This window comes from Heteronotia binoei, chromosome 5 (genome assembly GCF_032191835.1).
Source record: "Heteronotia binoei isolate CCM8104 ecotype False Entrance Well chromosome 5, APGP_CSIRO_Hbin_v1, whole genome shotgun sequence".
Taxonomy (NCBI): domain Eukaryota; kingdom Metazoa; phylum Chordata; class Lepidosauria; order Squamata; family Gekkonidae; genus Heteronotia; species Heteronotia binoei.
Window position 1 is genome coordinate 110,179,119 of NC_083227.1, and position 20,352 is coordinate 110,199,470.

Here is a 20,352-nt window from a genome sequence, read left to right on the forward strand (position 1 = left end):
CCCAGAGCCATTACTAGACAATACTTCAGCCATTATATCTCTGAAACCATAGTGCTTGACAGTGGGGTCCATCTGCCATAGGAATGCAAGATTAAGATCTCAGATATAATACTGAATTTTAGCCAGATATTTGAGTAAATAGTAGTCTAAGCTGATCCACTCATGAACTTGTGGGAAATACCACAAATCTACATCTAAGTGTTACACCACAGTGTTCGTTGGAGGCTCTGGCATAAACTTTTCCTGCTGCTCCAAAACACTGCCATGACAATGCACAGTTTACATGATCTGAGGAATCTGTACTAGATCCAAGCAGCTCTTGTGTTAAGCATTTTTCTCATCCCTGTGTTGTTGAGCAAGGTTAAGCTCTGTTTTCTGTACTTTTGGATTGAAGTAAGATTGTCTTCAGAAATTTGGAGAAAATTTGAAAGATCCAAACAATGTTACCAATCTCATTATTCCCCTCTGAGCTGTTCTGTACATCTTTGCTGTATTTTGCATTTTTGGATTGTGACAGAGTGTAGTGGAAACGTCCCGCAGGGCCACTCTGGTCAGCCCAGCCTCAGCTGATGTTCTAATGAATACACACTCACAGACAGCCAGTTAACAGAATTGTATTAGGGTTTAGGCAATAGCAAAGTCAGTCCACTTACAGTCAGTTCAACAGTACAGGTACACACAGTCCAAAAGAATAGTCAGTTACACAGTCCATCAATATCAGTCCATCCAACAATCCAACAGCATACCACTCCTCTCCTTCCGTTCTCTCCACAGTAGGTAGCATTGTGGCTACTGCTGTTATACCCCCACCTGCCAATCACATTCCTTATTGGCTAATGTGAATAAAGTGACGGATACTGTCAGATTGCTGCATTTTTGTTGAAGTAATTGGAATTCTGAGCATGCCTTGGCTTTTGGGGGCATGGAGACATGTTCCCACATGCTTCTTTGGGAAATTACCTGATATTAAGAGCAGTTTCTTTAATACCACTAATGGCCTTTCTTGCGTTTTGCTGATCAGGTAACAGATTATTAAACACTGCATGTGCTTTCAAATGACTTATTGCTCCATTAGCTAGATTAAGGTTTTCAGTTCCCCCATCCCCTGATATATCTTTTCATTTACAGTCCTGCCCCACTGTGCTTCAGCCCACACAGTTCTTTTGCAGAGGAAGGGCCCTTGCTCAACTGCTATCAAACCAAAAATTGAGGCTGTAAAATGCAGTTAATTCCTCTACCATCACTGAGCAATGGCTGATGATCTGGTTAACTCCTGCGAATAGCATGGTGGCTTCTCAGGGCTGTAGGATTAGAGACAGTATTTCTGAGTGTTAAATAGAATGACGGCAGTTGTGTTTCCTTTACAGTCTGCGTAGGTAGTAACACACTTCTAGTTTCATGTTAATGATATAATTAGTAAGAATATGAGTATGTTCTCTCATTACCCTCTTTGGCCTAATATATGCCAGACTCTTAATGAATTCTAGCCTTTTATAGCAATATGGCAGAAACATTTCCTTTCAGAACCATTGATTTTCTAGAACAAAATGAGTGCCTTATTTTTTCCCCTTTCTCTCTACCTTAAGCCAGAACTAGAGATTCTATTATACTCATGGCAGTGACTAAAAACAGCAGCATGTATGTGATCATTCCTCCTCCATAACCAAAAGATTTTGTTATGTCCTGACATAGCTATTGCTGACACGGCATGGACATGTATTGATACCATAGGGTCAGAATGGTTAAGTTGCCTTAGACATTATAGAAGAGAGGGAGGAGAATTAAACATATACTTGCCAGTTTTTGGTCGTGGTTAGATGTTTATGTTGGAATACTTAGCAGAGTAATGAAGGCAGCCAGATGTGTGTATTGATGTAAGAAAAAGCTTTACTATACAAAAGGAGAGAAAAGTTGGAAGTAAAATAACAAACATTCTATCTAACTAGTTCTAAGCTTCATTTTGGCTGTTTGGATGATAAACTTCATGTATGGGACAACAAGGAAAGAGAAAGTTTTTGAACAGTCCCCCATGTCCTGCAAACGTGCCTAAACACACATAGTACTCTAATAAAACTTGATCACCCAATAGACATTCTAAAGCTCTTTTCATTAGGAATATGGGAACTGCGTGTGTAAGACCTAATTGGTCCTAACCTAAATAGCTAATGTTAGCATGCATACATAAACAAATTAACTCTTTCATGACTAAAGGATGAACTTGCAAACTCAGCCTCAGTAAGCATGATCTAGAAGAAAGAGGTTACTATCCTTATGTGTTTATACCCCAGAATAGCTATCTTTGTAGAAGTTGTCAGACACACCCAGGATCTCATGGAGGAAGCGAGAATCTTGTCTAACCACTCTCACACTCCAAATAGGTGATCCATTTCTTATAGTCTGTCAACACACCATTGTCCTGATTAGACTGTTACTTCACCTCTTGTGCTGCTATTGAGTGGTAGATTGGATTACCGTTTTTAAAACCTTCTCCTCTAGCAAACCTTTGAAGGATCCATATCCTCTTTCTTTGCCTGCATTTGCTAGTGACTGTGTTGACTTTCAGAACAGTATGAGGGCCAGACATTGGTATGGATATCATTCCGATATTAAACTGTTGGGATCCAGATTCCAAATATGACCCAGTACTTCCTGCTTAGGGGCTGCATTCATGGAATATCATAGCCAAAAGGTATGTATCAGATACAGTGATTGCATCAGTGTCACACTGTGTTTGCTAGGCTTGGATAGCGCTGAATCAGTTCCCATTGGTTTTTGTTCATTGGCACTACTATACTTGTGACAGTATCCATAATTTCTGCTTGCAGGATGTTTGATGTGGGGGGCCAGAGGTCCGAAAGGAAGAAGTGGATCCATTGCTTTGAAGGAGTGACAGCTATTATCTTCTGTGTCGCTCTTAGTGCTTATGATTTGGTCCTGGCAGAAGATGAAGAGATGGTAAGACTCATGTTTCCCCTATCTTTGCTTTGGGTAAAGTGGCCTATACGCATATCCTTCACTCTGTACCTATTGAAGTTTTTTGCTACTTAATTTTTATGTTTTGGGAATGTCAGATACACATTATGGAAGTGCCCACTATAGTGAAGGATTTCCTGGTGATGCATGTTAATAAAATTTGAAATACTGGTTTGAGAGCTTCCAGTGGGAAGCACTCACTGTCCAGCATGTTCACTACCTTCACTCCCCCCGCCACGGAGCGTTTCTATCCCAGAAAAGTTTACTGTTGGGGTTGAGGGATGTACTAATAGCTGCACCAGTCAGGTGTCTGTTGTGGGGAGAGGGAAGGAATGAGATCAACTTTATTTGCAGAAGCAGAGCTCCACCCACAGAAGAGGAGGGAAGGAGTGATTTTTATACCTTTGCCTCTCTTCCCATTGCGGTTGCCTGACTGTTGTGGCTAGTAGTTCACAAAAGTCCCTCAAACCCAAGAATAAACTTACCTCTCAAGTCATTGCCATTATCTTTGTTTTTCTAAGCACACATCGTAACTTAGGTGTTTCTACTGTCTTGATAGAATCGTATGCATGAGAGCATGAAGCTGTTTGACAGCATTTGTAACAACAAGTGGTTCACGGAAACATCCATCATCCTCTTCCTCAACAAGAAGGATCTCTTTGAGGAGAAGATCATCCACAGCCCCTTGACCATCTGCTTCCCAGAGTACACAGGTACATGAGTGCTTTTTTCCTCAATCAACTTCTGGTCTCATATGTTATGATCCTTTTGGCCTGGGAACATAGTTCTTGAATTTGCATCGGTGTAATTTAGGTTGCATGTTAAAAGGTTATTTGTGCCTTGTTATGTGCCCTCTCCTGATACTCCTAGTGCTGGGGTTTCTGTATCTTAGAAATAAAACCAATATAAAAGAGTGCTGAATCTGTTGTTGCATGACCAATTCCTTTCCCCTAGTGGTACAGCAGCAGTGATAATCTGCCTCTGCCCTCTTTGTGAGCAGGTTTAGTTCTGGGAAGTACCTCCAGTTTTATTCAGTGGAGGGCAGTAGTGTGTTATGCTTCTGTGATACCAGATTTTTCTTCTATGATAGATTAAAACAGTTCACTACTATTCAAGGTCTAGGTCTTCGAACAGGTATTGGGGGTTATTCAAAACTTCAATACTAGAAGCTAAGTTAGAACATATAGTGCATTTCGGGAAGTGTAATACAAAGTCCTGGAGATTACCAGCCTTACTAACGAGCCGGGTGAGGGAAGCTATTAGAGTGAAAAAGGCTTCCTTTAGAAACTGGAAGGCTTACCCAAATGAGGCAAACAAAAAAGAACACAATCAAAGACTCCTGAGCAAACTTCAGAGATAAGAGGGTAAATCCTCTTATCAATTGGAAATTGGCTAACACCCCCCCCCACCCCAGGAAACACAGAATTAATGGTCAGTTCTCACTATGGAGGGATGTGAGCAGCAGGATCCCTCAGGGATTTATATAGGGACCGGTGCTTTCCAGCCTGTTCATAAATAACTTGGAGTTATGACTTGGGTAACCAGTGAGGTGGCCAAGTGTGCAGATGATACCAGATTTTTTAGGGTGCTGAGAAAAAAGCCAGATTCCATCCTGGCCATAATAGGAACAGGAATAGAGAATAGAGAATAAAACTGCTGCTATCATACTGCCCTTATACAAATCAGCGTTGAGATCACACTTGGAATGTTGTGTACAGTTCTGGTCACTGCACCTGAAAATGGGAATTGTAGAGCTTGAAAAGGTGCAAAAAAGAGTGACCAAAATGATTGGGGTAGTGGTGGTTAAATGACTGTCTTGTAAGGATCAGTTATAATGCTTATAGTTGTTTAGCGTAGAAAAAAGGCAAGTTAAGATGAAATATGATAGAGGTATAGGGTGGGAGAGTCAGGACAGACACAAGGAAGTGCTTCTTCACACAGTGCATAATTAAATTGTGGAACTTGCTGACACAGGATGTGGTCATGGCTGGCAACCTGGAAGGCTTTCAAAAGGGAATGGACAAATTCATGGAGGATGGAGCTATCAGTGACTTCTAGGCATGATGAATATGTACTCCCTCCAGTGTCAGAGGCCATGTGCCTCTTTGTATCAGCTGCTGGGGAGTGCAGGCAGGAGGATGCTGTTGTATTCTCCCTGCTTGTGATCTTCCTAGAGGCAACTAGTTAGCCACTGTTTGAACAAAGTGCTTTACTTGATGGGCCAGCATGGCTGTTCTTATGTTTTTATCTCTGGATATACACAGAGAAATTGAAATGTAGTAGACAATCATCTGCAGTTTCCTCAACCATTGCATAGCTAGCTAGTCAGTGGTAGATGCTGGGTCTCAAAGGTCGAGTTCTAAGGTGGAGAAGGAAGCTTTTGTACTTGTTTTTTGTGCTGGTTCCCCAGCAGAGGAAGTGTTTTTTTTCCCCTTTTGCTAATAAGCTCTTCAGCTGCAAGTGAAGAGCCTGTGTCTGGTTGCATGGCCACTGCTGGACAGGAAAATGTATACAGGAGGGAGGAAAGGCAGCTTTACTTTAGCAACTTTACTTTAACGATCTGTATCAGCTGGCACTTGATCTGATGGGTTTTCACTTATTAGAATGCTTTAATGTGGCACATCATGTATCTGTATATCATTACGTAAAGTTTGGTCTGCTGTTGAAGAGACATGCTGCCAACAGGATCTAGGAGGAGATTCCTTAGGTGTAGGCAGGCAGCACTGGCCAGGCCTAAGCCATGAGGTTTTCCTGCCTGCTGAATGCAGCTGATGACAGCAAACATCCAGATTTATGTCAACCATTTACCACAGTCTGTTTTTCCCCAGGAAGCATTAGCATGCATATTATCAGCAGGCATTCCTTTACAGTTGCACAGCCAAACTATCTTTGGCATATCTTGTTTGGTGGTGGAGCAGAATTGTCAGAGTAGGCCTGGAATTGTGTAAGGGAGCCAGGAATCAGAAAATGTCAGTCATTAAGGCATGCTGCTTCCGGTGCTTTTTGTTTCATTTTTTACTTTTCTGTGGAGGTTAGGCATACATAAGAAAAGATGATCACTCAGTCACCAGCTCTGTAGTAAGATGGGTAATATCTAAAATGGGTTTGTAAAAACAGCCAGTGAACGCAACAGCGTCTTAGGGAATCTGCACTGAGGAATTTCTCTGCTGGGACCAATTATTCAATTTTGTTCTGCCTCCCTAGTGTTCATTTGAGTGTTACAGCAACTTGTGTACAGCTGTAGGTCTCATGAGGAGAAACCAGGGAAAATGTCTTCCCTTCGGTGCGGTCAGTTTGCTGTACTACATGCAGCCAGTTGCTACTCTGTCCCAAGCACTGAGAACAGAGCTTTCACAGGGCCAGAGTCTCCTGCTCAGTCTTCATAGCAACTCCCAACTGTGGGCAGTTAGCAGGTAAAAATTCTGTTAAGTGTTGATGAGGATGTCAGGGTCTTGCAAGCACTGGCATCAACAAGGAATGGCTTTCCAAATGATCAGTGCGTAATTTTACTAGTAACATAAGGGCTGAAATCTCCATGGGATTAGAAAACTCAATTAGTGTGCCCAGTTCTGGAGTGGCACAGTCTTCATGCTCATTGTTGCTTTCCTCTCTTTTCCCTCTCCACTCAGGAGCCAACAAATATGATGAAGCCGCTGGCTATATCCAGAGCAAATTTGAGGATCTGAACAAGAGGAAGGATTCCAAGGAGATCTACACTCACTTCACCTGTGCCACTGATACCAAGAACGTGCAGTTTGTCTTCGATGCTGTCACTGATGTCATCATCAAAAACAACCTGAAGGACTGTGGGCTCTTTTAGCTCTTCAGGTGGCATCTACTGAGGAACACAGGAAGGTGAGGATTGGAGATGGGATAATGCAGGGGCTTGGAGATGCTTCATGACACCTTGCTTGATCATTTGGCAGAAAATTCATGCATTTTCACTGCTACCCTGAGGAAGCATGTGTGGTGCATTACTGTCTACATCTGTGCATATCTTAATACCCTTGTGTGTTCATCAGGAACTTCAAAAGGAGTGGAAGCAGCTGTCTAAAGTGCAAATATTGAAGGGATTGAGTGCTAGAAAGAGTGGTGGGGGTGGTGGCCTTTTCCAACTCAAAGAGCGGAGGGGCTGTGGCTCAGTGGAAGGGCCTCTGTTTTGCGTGCAGAAGGTCCCAAGTTGAGTCTGTGGCATCTCCAGTTGAAAGGACTGGGCAGCAGGTGATGTGAAAGACCTCTACCTGAAACTCTGAAGAGTCCCTGTCTGTCTGAGTAGAAAATACTGATCTTGATGGACCAGTGGTCTGATTCAGTATAAGGCAATCTCATGTGTGTGAAGCGTAATAATTTGGTAACGTTGAGACTGAAGAGCCTTGGTTTCTGGAGGGGGTGGGTGGGAGAGGGAAAATTAAGTTATTTCTCATGAGCTCAGTTCAGCCAGTTGGTATCAGTGTGTCTGAACCAGGCTGGAATATATCCTTGAAACTCAGCTATAAGCACATGAAGACCAGGTCGTGTCTGGGATTTAACACCATTTGTAGCTATTGCCCCAAATGGTAGTCATCTTTTGGATCCCTTATAAGAATTAGTATACATTGTAAAAAGAATTGGGTGGGGGGAAGAATGAAATGGAAGCTGTTTGAACCATGTTTCCTTGGCTGCATGAACAACTAGTGGTAAGGATAAGCTCAAGGACTGAATAGAAGCTGAATTGAAGGCCCCAAATGGGTAGCAGCTTGGGTCCACTTCCTGTCTGGCTGACCATGGGCCAGTTGCTGTCAGCCTAACCTACCTCTCAGGGTTGTTTATGAGGATAATATGCAGGAAGGAAGAACCATATATACTGCACTGAGCTCCTTGGATGAAGGAAGGGTGGGATAAAAATGTGCCAGGAAGTTCCATTATGACCCCTGAAATGAGCAAATGTGATGTGTAAGTGTGTGTACTCAATTCAGCCTGAAGTTGTGTCATTCACTTCTCATAGGTTAATCATCTGAGGCTGCAGTCTGTGGAATGGGGTCTCCAGCATGGTGCCTGTTCCCTCATAATTCACTTTAAGCTGTGCTAGGGGGGCTGCTGGTGCACAAATTTTTAACAGGTTGCTCACAGATTTCTGCCTCTGCCCACAGATACTTCTTCAGCCCACTAGAAACAATGGAGGATGGAGGCACCTCCTCCTGGTCTGATATTTTTGAAACTTTGAGAGGTTTTTAGGAGGGGCTCCAGCAGCTATACTGCAAATTTGATTACAGTGGTTCCCATAGGCTACAATGGAGCAGAATGAATCTATATATATTGCGCACCCCTATTATGCTTTTCAGTTTGATTTGTAAGCTGCCTTGAATCACAGGGGAAAGTGAGCTATAAATATTCGAATAAAGTCATTTGGGCAGGTTGATAACAGTGAAGCAGCTTCCTGTTTGTTTAGGTTAGGCAGGGTTGTGACAGTGATTTTTCCTCCTCTGTTTATAATTGACATGTAATGCTGGTTGCCATATTTCACCAAAAAAACCCCAACCAAACAAAACAACCAACTCCCCCCCCCCCCCAAGAAGACTGCAAGTGTTCCTCCGCTCGCCAAGTGCTGCTATGTTTTCTGAAGCTCAGTACAGGGCGATGGTCCAAGACCAGGTCTAAACCAATATAGTGGACTGGGGTAGTAGACCCACTCTCCAGAGGCCAGGTCTAAGCCATTATAGTAGACTGGGGCAGGTAGACCCATTCTCTGAAGGCCAGGTCTACCAATATAGCGGAAAGGGGTGGGTGAGAATTGACTTGATTCTGTTTTCTTTTATAATGTTCAAATTATTAAAATATAGTTTAAATATGATTTAAAAGAATTTATTCTGAGATTTTTACAAGTTATGGAAGTAATCTTCTAAAAAACTAATTGTAGGCTGTCTCACAACTTTAATGTTACTAGTTGTTGGGGTTTTTTTGCTCACGAGGTAGAATTTCTGCTCACAACACTGTGGCGCTTAAAGGGAAAATTGCCAAGCATTTTTAGGAAGTGGGAAGAGCCACGTAGGACATTTGCCCAGCAAGGTTTCTGGTTGATTATTGGAGATTTGATTGGCTGTGCTGATGTTTTTTGAAAAATGTTGGTTTGGCAGCAGCTGCCAGTAAAGCAGAGGATCTGCACTGTGCTACTAACAATCATTTTGTGGCTGGCTCTGCTTCCTGTGGCAGCCATTTTGTTGCTGCACCCATCATGCTGTGTCAGAATTCCAGATGTGCCCATAGTCCCAGAAAGGCTGGGGACCCCTGCTATACAAGTCTTCATTGACTATGTATCCCAAAGATGGCTGATATTACCTTTCCCTTGTTTTCCTCTTACAGGATTACTTGAACTGCGCCATATGAGGAAGAGGCTGGTGTTGATGAAGGGAGGACTGCACCATTTAACGACTTCTGCGTCTAAGTTTTGTTTCATTCTTTTTAATTTTCCTAATGACAAGACTGTGGAGATTCCTCCTGTCCAAAGGACAGGCTCCATTGCTTTTTTGCTCTGTGCTGTCCCAGCTACCACCTGTAGGCCATTTGTATCCTCTTCCTGTGCCCAGAAAGCCTTATTCAAGCTCCAATGATAGGTGGCCTGCCATAGCTGTATTGTTTTAACTTTTTCTTATTTTTAAAAAGGCAGAAGTACAAAAGATAAACAGATCAGGGGGCTTTGGACTTGTTTCTCCTGCTCTTTCCTTTCTTGTCTTGTCCCTCCCCCCTTTGTGAGACATGAGAGATTTTTCTAGTCCAAGCAACCCTCTTATCGGCTCTGCCAAAGCAATCACTGACCATGTGTTTTTTCACCTTCCATCAGGAGGAGCTCTTGCTGTGGAGTAAGCCTCTCAGCTCATACTTCTGTAATCTGCACATAGACCAGCAAGAAAACAAAAAACATTCCTCTGAAAGCCAATTTATGCAGAAAAAGTTGATCTGCAGTTTTTTTTAAAAAAGAATCTTTTTAAAAACTTTTATTTAAAATGTCAAGTAGTAAATGGTTGAGTTGCCCAATATGAGCTCATCTTCTCTAGTAAATTTTGTGCCTTGAGGGTGTCTGTATGTTTACATCTGTTTCCTAGTTTGCTTCAGTGTGCATTGTGTTTAGATTTGGATGAAATGGATTCCCTCTTTCTCCAGTCCTCTCCCCCCCCCACCCCCGCTGTGGTCCAGGCCAAGCTTTTTGTAAGGGGCAGCGTCCACAGGTTTTAAACATTTCTTCCTGGCCACAAAATTAGGTTCCTAAGGGCTAAGATTCCACTAAGGACTAAGCAATGTTGATGTCAACTTCTTTCCATTCCTTTGTGCCCCACCCCAGGGCCTGGGGGTACTCCTGAGGTTGCTGTACTGTCAGGTCTATTTTAATGTATTTTCTTAGCTCTAACTGTAGCGTCAGTTGAGGAAACACTGCTGTATGTAAGCGACCCTGCTGTCGGTGGACATCAGGAACATTAGTAACCGTCAGACGCAGCCTAGCTTTTATCACAATGTTTTACCAAAATTGTTCACATGGTTTGAAATAATAAAAAGGTAGAAAGAAAACTGAGTTTGCACTGCCTTGCTTCTCTTGCACTGCCCCACCAGGCTTTGCACACAAAGCAGATTTCATAGCCTGTTTAGCTCTGAACGAAGGCTATTAGAACACAAAGCAGCAGCACAGGAGAAGAGCTGGCTTCATCATCATGGATGATCCCAAATCCTGTACCATGGATCTTTTGCCATCTGCACTGGAAGGATCTTGGGCTTTGCATGCAGTTTGTGTGACTCACTATCTGTCTTATCACAGCATTCCATTCCACAATAGCCAATTACAAATTCAACTGATTATGGTAGAAGTAGACTCTCTGTGGTATTACTGAAGTGATGCTTTTCATTATCTGAAAGGGTTACTATGTAAGCATCCCCTTACATTGGGTTTTTATAGTTCCTCATAGTTCAGTTGCTTTTTCACCATATTTTCAAATAATACCCAGAGAAGAACATCATGCTGAGCAGGATGAACCTGCAGTATCCTACTTCAAGCTTCAGGTAAAGGATTTATAGGAAAAGATGCTTGTTGCTTCTTGAATCTGTGACTGTTTTGCTTATGTGAAATTCAGACAATAATTTCAGGCCTGCCCCAGTCGGTATGAGGCAGAAACTCAGTTCCCCATGTATGGTTTATTGCTCCAAGCAGTATCTGTGTATAAATATATCAGCTTCAGAGAAAGAGATCACTTCCCTTCACACACTACTGAACTGGCAGTGCGTGCTGCTTTTCATGAGAAGGATCAGGGGTACCTGGAGAGAGAGAGAGAGAGAGAGAGAAAAAATCTTATGAAGTGGTCAGGATTAAGGTCTTGATCAACAGCTAAAATTTTTAGGACAGCCATTTTGGTAGTGGGGCAGTACTTCAATCTCAATCCCCTAAAGTGATCCCCTAGCAAGTTCTGTTTCCATAGATGTCATATCTATTCCTACCCAAATTAATAATAAAAAGCTACCCTTGAGCAAGTGTAATAAAGCAAGATGGAATGAAAGTCTTTGTCATTTTTGTTCCCAATGGTCCCCATCTCACCTGGACTTAGTCGGCCAGCCTAGGAACCCAAGTGACTGCTGTCAGAAGAGGCCACAATCCTTGAGGTTCTCTTTGATGATGATGTCAGTGACTGCATCAAAGACAAACTTGACATTCTGTGTATCAGTTGCACAGGTCATGTGTGAGTAGATTTCCTTGACATCCCGCCTCACATTCAGCTCCAGGAACTGGCCCTTGATGTAGTTACCTGCATCCTCATATGTATTGGGCCCTGTATAGATGTGGATGCTGGCATCAAGGAGCGGCATCTCTGAGTGACCAAGTTTTGACACCACACCTCTTTCCACACAAAGCCTTCTGCTTTGGGGCTCATTCGCTCTCAGCAGTTTTTCATATATATATATATTTTTAAAGCCAGGAGCCTTGCCTATGTCCACCATTTAATTCCTAGTTTTTGACCATCCCAAATTTCACCCCATCTGAACTGCGTGTGTTTGGCAAGAGGATGAAAACAGTTTGGAAGCCTTAAAATACAGAGAGCTGGAGCTGCTAAATTCTGGTTTACGTGGCAGAAAGCTAGCATTTTTCCATAGAACACTGAGGACCCCTAGTGGCATGATTGTTATACATGGGTAGAACAAAAGTTTGAGTCCAGTGGCACTTTTAAGACCAACAAAGTTTTATTTGAGGCGTAAGCTTTCGTGTGCACGCACACTTGTTCCAGCCGCCCTGAGCCATTTTTATGGGAAGGGCGGGATACAAGTCATAGAATAAATAAAATAAATAAAAATATACATGGGTGTTTTCACAAAAGTAGTGAATGCAGCCTTCTCGTTGCAAAAGCTTTCATTGATTGGCATGATAGGATGGAAAGGCCCAAAAGACAAGTTGTTCACCCACCAAGGGAATAAATAATAAACATCTGTCTTCTCCATGCACTGAACTAGACAGGGCAAAACACACTTCTAACTGTAAAGCAGTAGGCTCAACTCTTCCTGTTCCTGTCAGGATCTTTCTGATAATCACCTGATTATTGTAGCATCACCTTCATCCCTTCGAGCAAATGTAGGTTTTGTTGAACAGCTCAGTAATGTCTCAGCATCTCACTGACAGCAAGACAGTGAAGGAGTGAATTAGCAAATGAGAGTATTCAAACAGCTGTTCTGCATTCCCAGTGACAGAGGTAGTTTGTACAAATGGGTGTATGTTCCAAAATTTTCTTTGGACAATTTCCCCTTTTATTAGCAGCATAGTATTCTCTTGTCCCTTAGAGAGGTGGTAGTGGGTGGAACCTTGCACAGATAAAAGGGAGATCCTTAATGATGTTGTTAAAGACCTCTTATTGTGATGCTATCTGGGTGTTCAAGTATCTGCAACATTTGTTCAGACTGACAAATAAATGCTACTGCCGCTCTCTCTGACAGCCTTCTCATATTTTTTGTCCATTGCACAATTGCCCAGAGGATATTTCTTCCTGCATGTAAATGTGGAATGTGGGGAACTCACCGTCATAATCCGGAAAGCAGATGCTGAGATGAGCCTTCTTGATCTTTTCCCGGAAAACATCTTTCTTATTGAGGAAAAGAACAATAGAAGTGGCTGCAAAGTATTGGTGGTTACAGATGCTGTTGAACAGGTGCAGACTCTCATGCATGCGATTCTGAGAAGAGAAATAGGACCAAAAGGGCCCTTTCAGTATCATTCAGTAGTACCCTAATCCAGCATGGCCAGATTTAATAAGAAATATAATTCCTGTATCATCCAAAAGGTAGCTGTCCCCATCTATACGCAACTCTTGAAAGTCACAGGCATTGAGTTCTGTTTTATATCTGATAATGTTGCTTTGATTCCTAGTTAAGTTTGCTGCTGCTGAAGCTGGCCTGTGTTTACTGAGAGCTGATAATCTGTGATTATTGACTTGGTGGCTAAACCTGTATAAATCTTATAAAAATATACTACTACTACTCATCCACTGCCTGAATCATGCTCATGCAACATTACGTTTGGTCTCCTGAAACAGGAAACTGATTCCAACTGCTTTGCTGTGCTGCAATGCAAAAGCTGATTTGGGCTATACACTTTATTTACAAACTCTGCCAGCCATTTCTAAAGGGCCAGATTTCTTGGGGTGGTGCTTACCACTTTATTATCCTCCATAAGGACCACGTCGTAAGCGCTGAGGGCAGCGATGAAGATGATGCAGGTGACTCCCTTGAAACACTGAATCCACTTCTTTCTTTCTGAGCGCTGGCCCCCCACATCAAACATCCTGCCAGTAAGTTAAAGAGGGGCCACACTGAGCAGTCTTCCTCAGTGATGCCCGCTAATGACAAGGTCCCTGGTGACTCAGGACCTTAGATGTTGTTCCTTCACATCAATATTATCATATTGGACTGAAGATCATTTATCTGACTTCCATGGGCATTTACCTGTCACACAAAAGATTTTTCATGCCAAATTTCAAAAAGGTGGGAGAAAGGGTTCTTCTTTTATAGGCAAGTTTTAAAAGGCTTGTGTAAAACAAAAGATGCTGTAGGATTCTAGAAAGCTAAGTATTTAATTACAATGAAATGTGGAGAGACATTTGTACTCCAATGGGATTTGATCAACCAGTCATCAACATACACGATCTTAGCCAAAAGACTGAGAAGCAGTAAACAGAAAAGAATCAGTCATTGAAGTAAATAGGAAGTAATTTGTTACCAATTTAAACCAGATCCTTTATTTCTTGTGTATGTACTCAGATGGAGAGTAAAGAGGGACCAGAAGATATGAAACTGGCATATAGGAAACATTCAATTGTCAACGTAGTTTTTTGTCTCTTTTAAATTGCCTATTAAAATGGGGGCCCATCTCCCATCTGCTTAAAATATGGCAGAGAGGTACAATCCCTTAAAACTTCAGCCAAGTTGGATGGGAAACAAAAACATCATGGTTAAAATTGTGCTTACCATTAAAACCAATAGAAATTAAACCAACATGAAACAAGTTCTGTTAAAACCACTAACTAACAAAGAGTTTTGCAAACATACATGAAAATCTTAACGCTTTGGATATGTCTATCAGATACCTGGCAGATAGTACAAATATGAAGAGCCAATTAAACCAAGCATGAAGAGGCTATCAGCCAGAGATTCAGGAAATTTGATTATGACTTCATAGAATCATAGAGTTGGAAGGGACCTACAGGGTCATCTAGTCCAACCTTCTGCACAATGCAGGAAACTCACAAACACTTCCCCCTAAATTCACAGGCTCTTCATTGCTGTCAGATGGCCATCTAGCCTCTGTTTCAAAACTTCCAAGGAAGGAGAACCCACTACCTCCCGAGAAAGCCTGTTCCACTGAGGAATCGCTCTAACGGTCAGGAAGTTCTTCCTAATGTTGAGCCAGAAACTCTTTTGATTTAATTTCAACCCATTGGTTCTGGTCCTACCTTCCGGGGCCACAGAAAACAATTCCACACCATCCTCTAAATGACAGCCCTTCAAATACTTGAAGATGGTGATCATATCACTTCTCAGCCACCTCCTCTCCAGGCTAAACATCCCCAGCTCCTTCAACCTTTCCTCATAGGACTTGGTCTCCAGACCCCTCACCATCTTCGTCGCCCTACTCTGGACCCGTTCCAGCTTGTCTATATCCTTCTTAAAATGTGGTGCCCAAAACTGAACACAATACTCCAGATGAGGTCTTACCAGAGCAGAGTAAAGCGATACCATCACATCATGTGATCTGGACACTATACTTCCATTGATACAGCCCAAAATTGCATTTGCCTTTTTAGCCACCGCATCACACTGTTGATTCATATTCAGCGTATGATCCACTAAGACCCCTAGATCCTTTTCGCACATACTACTGCTAAGACAAGTCTCCATTCTATAACCATGCATTGGATTTTTCCTACCTAAATGCAGAACTTTACATTTATCCCTGTTAAAATTCATTTTATTGGTTTTAGCCCAGTTTTCCAGCCTGTAAGGGTCATCCTATATCCTGTTTCTGTCTTCTTCTGTGTTTGCAACCCCTCCCAATTTAGTATCATCTGCCAATTTAATAAGCATCCCTTCTATTCCTTCATCCAAATCATTTTGTTCAACAGTCCTGGGACCTGTTGAACAAAACAGGTCCCAGGACTGATCCTTGAGGTACTCCACTTGTCACTCCTCTCCAAGAGGATGAGGAACCATTCACAAGCACTCTTTGAGTGCGATCCATCAACCAGTTACAGATCCACCTAATGGTAACAGGATCCAAACCACATTTTACCAACTTGTCAACAAGGATAGTATGTGGAACTTTATTAAAAGCCTTACTGAAATCATGATAAATGATGTCTACAGCATTCCCCTGATCCAGCAAGGTAGTCACTTTCTCAAAAAAAGAGATCAGGTTAGTCTGACATGACTTGTTCTTGAGATAACCATGCTGGCTCTTAGTAATCACATCCATTCTTTCTAAATGTTCCATGACCAACTGTTTGATGATTTGTTTAAAACTTTTCCAGGTATAGACATCAAGCTGATGGGTCGGTAGTTATCCGGATCCTCTTTTTTCCCCTTCTTGAAGATGGGGACAACATTCGCCCGCCTCCAATCTTCTGGCACCTCTCCTGTTCTCCAAGAATTTTCAAAAATAATAGCCAGAGGCTCAGAAATTACATCCGCACGCTCTTTTAGAACCCTTGGATGCAATTCATCTGGCCCTGAGGACTTAGTTTCATTGAAAGAAACTAGGTGTTTATGTACTACCCCTATGCTGATCCTAGGTTGGAACTTCATACCTTCCTTATATGTTCTGTTTTTGCCATGTTGAGCACCGTTCCCCTCAGAAGAGAAGACTGAGGAAACGTTCCGCCCCCTCTTCATTACTGTTACAATTTCACTTTCTTGCCCTTGCAATGGGCCTACCATGTCCTTGGTCTTGAAGTATTCTTCTTTGTCGTCTGAAGCCACGGCTTTCAACAGGAAGCACTGACGAGAACAGCCTGTACGCCCAGCTCCTTCACCTGCTGACCCAGAGCCATATAGTCTTTAATAATACGTTCAGGGCTATGATGGGCAGTATCATTCGTTCCTACATGGATCAGCAAGAAAGGATAGTAATGCATGGGCTTGATAAGTCTTCCAATCCTTTCTGTCACATGCTGGATGCTTATTTTATGCCAAGAAGTCTCTCCATGGCAAATCCCGTATATCCTAGTGACTGATTTTTCAGTGCAGATGCACTTATCAAGATGGTGTTGTGAGCAGACCCAACTCATGGTTTTCCTTTGGAGGTCCATAAGTCTAAGGACAAGTATTGGGCATAATGTAACAGAGGCCAGTAGTTATTCATAAGGTGCATTCTGCTCAGATGGTAGCAAGGCAGGAGAGTTCCAGCTGTTAATTCTAGAATTGTCATTCCTATGGATTAGAAGCTCACATCTCATTTTTGCTCAACTAATCTCACAACCCTTAGAACACCATGATGCATAATCACCCCTATGGCTTGGATCTCCACACACATTTATTTCTCCCAGGTGCTGGAAAGGCTATGCAAGCTATTAGATCCTGAAGAGCCAAAGAAGATAAGGAATGGGAAAACCAATGTCCTAGAAGGGAGGATACAAAGTAGGCAATGAACTGAGAGGATCTTGAGGGAAAGGTAGGTAAAGTAAGTATGAGGGAAAAGAGCAGAAGAAAAAGAATGGAGGCAATATGAGCTAATGAGAAAGGGGGTCTCTGGGGGAAAAACTTTTAGTATTGAAGGCTGCACATGGCAGAGAACTGGAATGACTGAAGCTCTAGGTTATGGGCTAAGTAACAATATTGCAAGTGGTGGTAACATGGAGGTGAACAAAGAATGACTGGTGCAAAGATTCCAAAAGACAGGAGGGAGAGTGTATAATATTGGGATTTAATACCTGTTTGAGCTAGCTAGCCATTTCTTTGTCTGCAAGCTTCTAGTTGTGCTGAATTGTTGCTCTGGCTGGACTACTACTGAAATTTGTTTTAAAATAAGAGCAGACCAATCCTTCACAGATTGGCCTGCTCTTATTTTAAAACAAATTTCAGTGGTAGTCCTTGCATTTCCACTTTGTGTCCTTAGAGGGTGCTAAATCCTCACAAGTAGAAATTATATCAAACTGCTGATTCAGCAACAATTAAACAAGCTACTTGATAGATGCATCTAAGAAATGTCAAAGCAAGCCAACATTTACTTATTCCATCTTTGCTTGCCTTTGATCCTGTACCAGCCCAATAGTTCTTTGTCAAGCTCTGTCCATTAGTCATGCTTCCTGTGGGGCTCTGCCTAGTTTCTCATTTCAGATGGTGTATTGTGGGCTGAGGCATAAACATGTACATAGAAGAGGCAGGAAACAGTTGTCTGAAATACAGATCAGGAGAAAAGCGGGATTTAAATAAACAGTACATGAGACACAGTGGGATGTTTCACAGTGGATGTCTGAGCAACTTACATCTATTTCATGTGTTCCCTTATGTAAGGGAACGACATACAACATACCCTGGGTTGTGATGGCATAATGAAGCACATTACTCTGTCCCTGCTGTACATCACTGCCAGGCAGCAATGGGTGAGCTAAGAATGTCATGATATCCCAACACAAGGGAAGGTCTCCTAGATGTACTGGAGGGGGAAACTAGACATGCAGTTGTCATTTGGGCATTAGCTGTACATTTAGTGTTACATATGATTCCTATTTGTCAGTTACTGTCCACTGCATCTTACAAAGTGGCATCTAAACTATAACATCTCTTCTAAGTGGAACTAGGTTTGCCAGTTCCTAGTATCATCAGCAGAGCAGGTCAAAGTTTCAGAAGTATGGTTTCTCCTATCCAGAGCTTTTTTGTAGAAAAAGCCCAGCAGGAACTCATTTGCATATTAGGCTACACCCCTGATGCCAAGCCAGCTGGAACTGTGTTCCTGCTCAAAATAGGACCTGCTCCCTATCACAAAGCAGAACTATGACAACAATGCCTGTCTCATTTTTCAGATCAGGAGCTATCAAACATCGTCCTCCTCTTTGATTATGGGCCACAGTGCTCTCCCTCCAATTCACCAGCATACAAACATTACCATTCCTTTTTATTCCACTGTTTTTCCTGTACAGTGCAGCTATCTCCATCATCTTCCACACTGCCTCTTCCCCTACCCTCACCAGGCTTCTACCAGCTTCCTTTCCCTCACCTTCCTTCATGGACATGTTTTCACCCAAAAAAGTGTATAGAAGACAAGTGAATAATTCTTTGCCAGTTTAAAATTTCCAATGGCTTCCTAATGAAGCTAAATTAATATTTAAAAAGAAAACCAGGAAGCATTTTGTGATCTAGTCACTATCATTTTTTCTTTAGTTTTAGTGTATGTATTCCTCCCTCCCCATCTTTTTGCTTCCTGTCATGGCATGTATGATCCTACTTCTTTATGAATGTGTGGCAGATTGCCCAGCTACTCTGTGATACCTGAAATTGAGATCCTTGAAGGAAAACTTAGTTTCAGTGATGCCTGTAGTCTTGACCCTGGAGCGTAGAACATCCTGCTCTGTAGGGATGTATCCAGGTGTCACCAGCCGTGGCAGGTCACTCAGGTAACTGAAGATAGAAAGATGTAGAGCCTACAATGTGAATTACCTAAAGCCTTCAAAGAGAACAATCAAACGTCCCATTCCCTAATATGTTGGATAAAGTAAGTGGCAGACTGTATATGCCAGAAGAGTGTCTCTACAATGCTCTTCAAGAATGAAAAGGTAGAGAAATGCTACATGTGTCCAGCCAACACCACCCTGGGAAAGTGAGCCTTCCTCTGTCTTTCTTCCCATAGAACCCATTCAGCAAAGTTGTAGGTACCTGATTTCAACCTGTTCCTTCCTAGAATCACCCTTCACCTTACAGCCCCCCTGAGTACAAACTTCAAAACAGTATCTAATTACAAGGCCATTCTCCTTTGGCTTTATATGCCATTGCATCAGCTTGTGGGGGCAGAGATGTTCCCTGTCTACCAAAACTGCAGATAGAAGGATATAGATTTGAAAACATTTCCTAAATGTGCATCAGCAACTGTGGAAAGTGGGGACAGATGTATTCATCCAATTACCCAATTCTAGGGAACATCTTGCACACCCTTAAATTCTTTTGGAGACCCCCTCTCTCTGTCAAAGAGCATAAGCAAAGGTTCCTACTAGCTGGCTGAATCATTCAGCTGATATTCTGAGGCCCTCACAAAACAGGCCTGGATGCCCGTGTCCTTCCAGAGGCGGCAGATGATGTCAGACATCTCTGGAGGCATGGTGCCCTCTTCACTGGTGTCAGCTAGGTGCAGCAGTTTGCAGGAATCGCCCTACAATTGAAACAGGAGTTAGGTTTCACTTCACCATCTGAGGTTGACTACAGAAAGATTTCTCATCATACTCTACTTCCGATTCCTTCTATAGCCCTGTGTTTTCTGCTTTATTATTCTCAAACCAAAGGTTACATTTGTCATCTCGCACCTTGGTTGATTTTCTTTGGTGCTGCCTTATATTTGGAATTCATTACCTATAGATAGTTGAACCTATTTGTGCAATCCAGTTCTGTTCACTTTTAAAGAAGAATCTCAAGGCATTTACTTCCATATGCTTTAATTTAGTGTTTTTCTTCTTCCATTGTCTTCATTTGGAATACTTTCAATTGAAAGACAGTATATAATTATGTAAATTACTTACCTATCCCTCATTCCTTTCCCTTATAATTTGTGATGAGGCCATGGCTCAGTGGTTGAGAATCTGCTTTACATGCAGAAGGTCCCTATGTTTAATACCCAGCATCTCCACCAAAAAGGGCCAGCTAGTAGGTAATGTGAAAGACTTTTAACTGGAGAGCTGC

General features: G+C 42.2%; 2 protein-coding genes across 2 annotated transcripts in view; one reads left to right on the forward strand and one right to left on the reverse strand.

Annotated features, from left to right (window-relative positions):
• The window catches only part of LOC132572703 (guanine nucleotide-binding protein G(i) subunit alpha-2), a 201,893-nt gene extending 191,381 nt beyond the window's left edge, over positions 1-10,512 (forward strand). The window contains exons 6-9 of the mRNA XM_060240058.1: positions 2,826-2,955; positions 3,533-3,686; positions 6,603-6,828; positions 9,313-10,512. Coding sequence (XP_060096041.1) covers positions 2,826-2,955; positions 3,533-3,686; positions 6,603-6,793 — 475 coding nt within the window. The 3' untranslated portion in view covers positions 6,794-6,828; positions 9,313-10,512. The remainder of the gene's footprint in view (positions 1-2,825; positions 2,956-3,532; positions 3,687-6,602; positions 6,829-9,312) is intronic.
• A 1,019-nt stretch (positions 10,513-11,531) lies between these two features.
• Positions 11,532-20,302, reverse strand: LOC132572704 (guanine nucleotide-binding protein G(t) subunit alpha-1). Its single transcript, XM_060240059.1, has 6 exons — positions 20,193-20,302; positions 19,671-19,828; positions 18,955-19,083; positions 13,628-13,757; positions 12,995-13,148; positions 11,532-11,759 (listed from the first exon to the last, which is right to left on the reverse strand). The coding sequence occupies exons 2-6, from the start codon at positions 19,775-19,777 to the stop codon at positions 11,569-11,571; spliced, it is 711 nt and encodes a 236-aa protein (XP_060096042.1). The 5' UTR covers positions 19,778-19,828; positions 20,193-20,302; the 3' UTR covers positions 11,532-11,568.
• Between the last annotated feature and the right edge of the window lie 50 nt (positions 20,303-20,352).

What these genes read in the sequence shown, in the direction of transcription:
- LOC132572704 (XM_060240059.1), bottom strand. Translation starts at nt 19,777, where the DNA reads ATGCCTCCAGAGATGTCTGACATCATCTGCCGCCTCTGGAAGGACACG. An exon ending in CTGAATGATTCAGCCAGCTA is followed by an intron (nt 19,084 to 19,670) that starts GTAGGAACCTTT and finishes TTCTATCTTCAG; the next exon opens with TTACCTGAGTGACCTGCCAC. An exon ending in CTGCTTTCCGGATTATGACG is followed by an intron (nt 11,760 to 12,994) that starts GTGAGTTCCCCA and finishes ACATCTATACAG; the next exon opens with GGCCCAATACATATGAGGAT.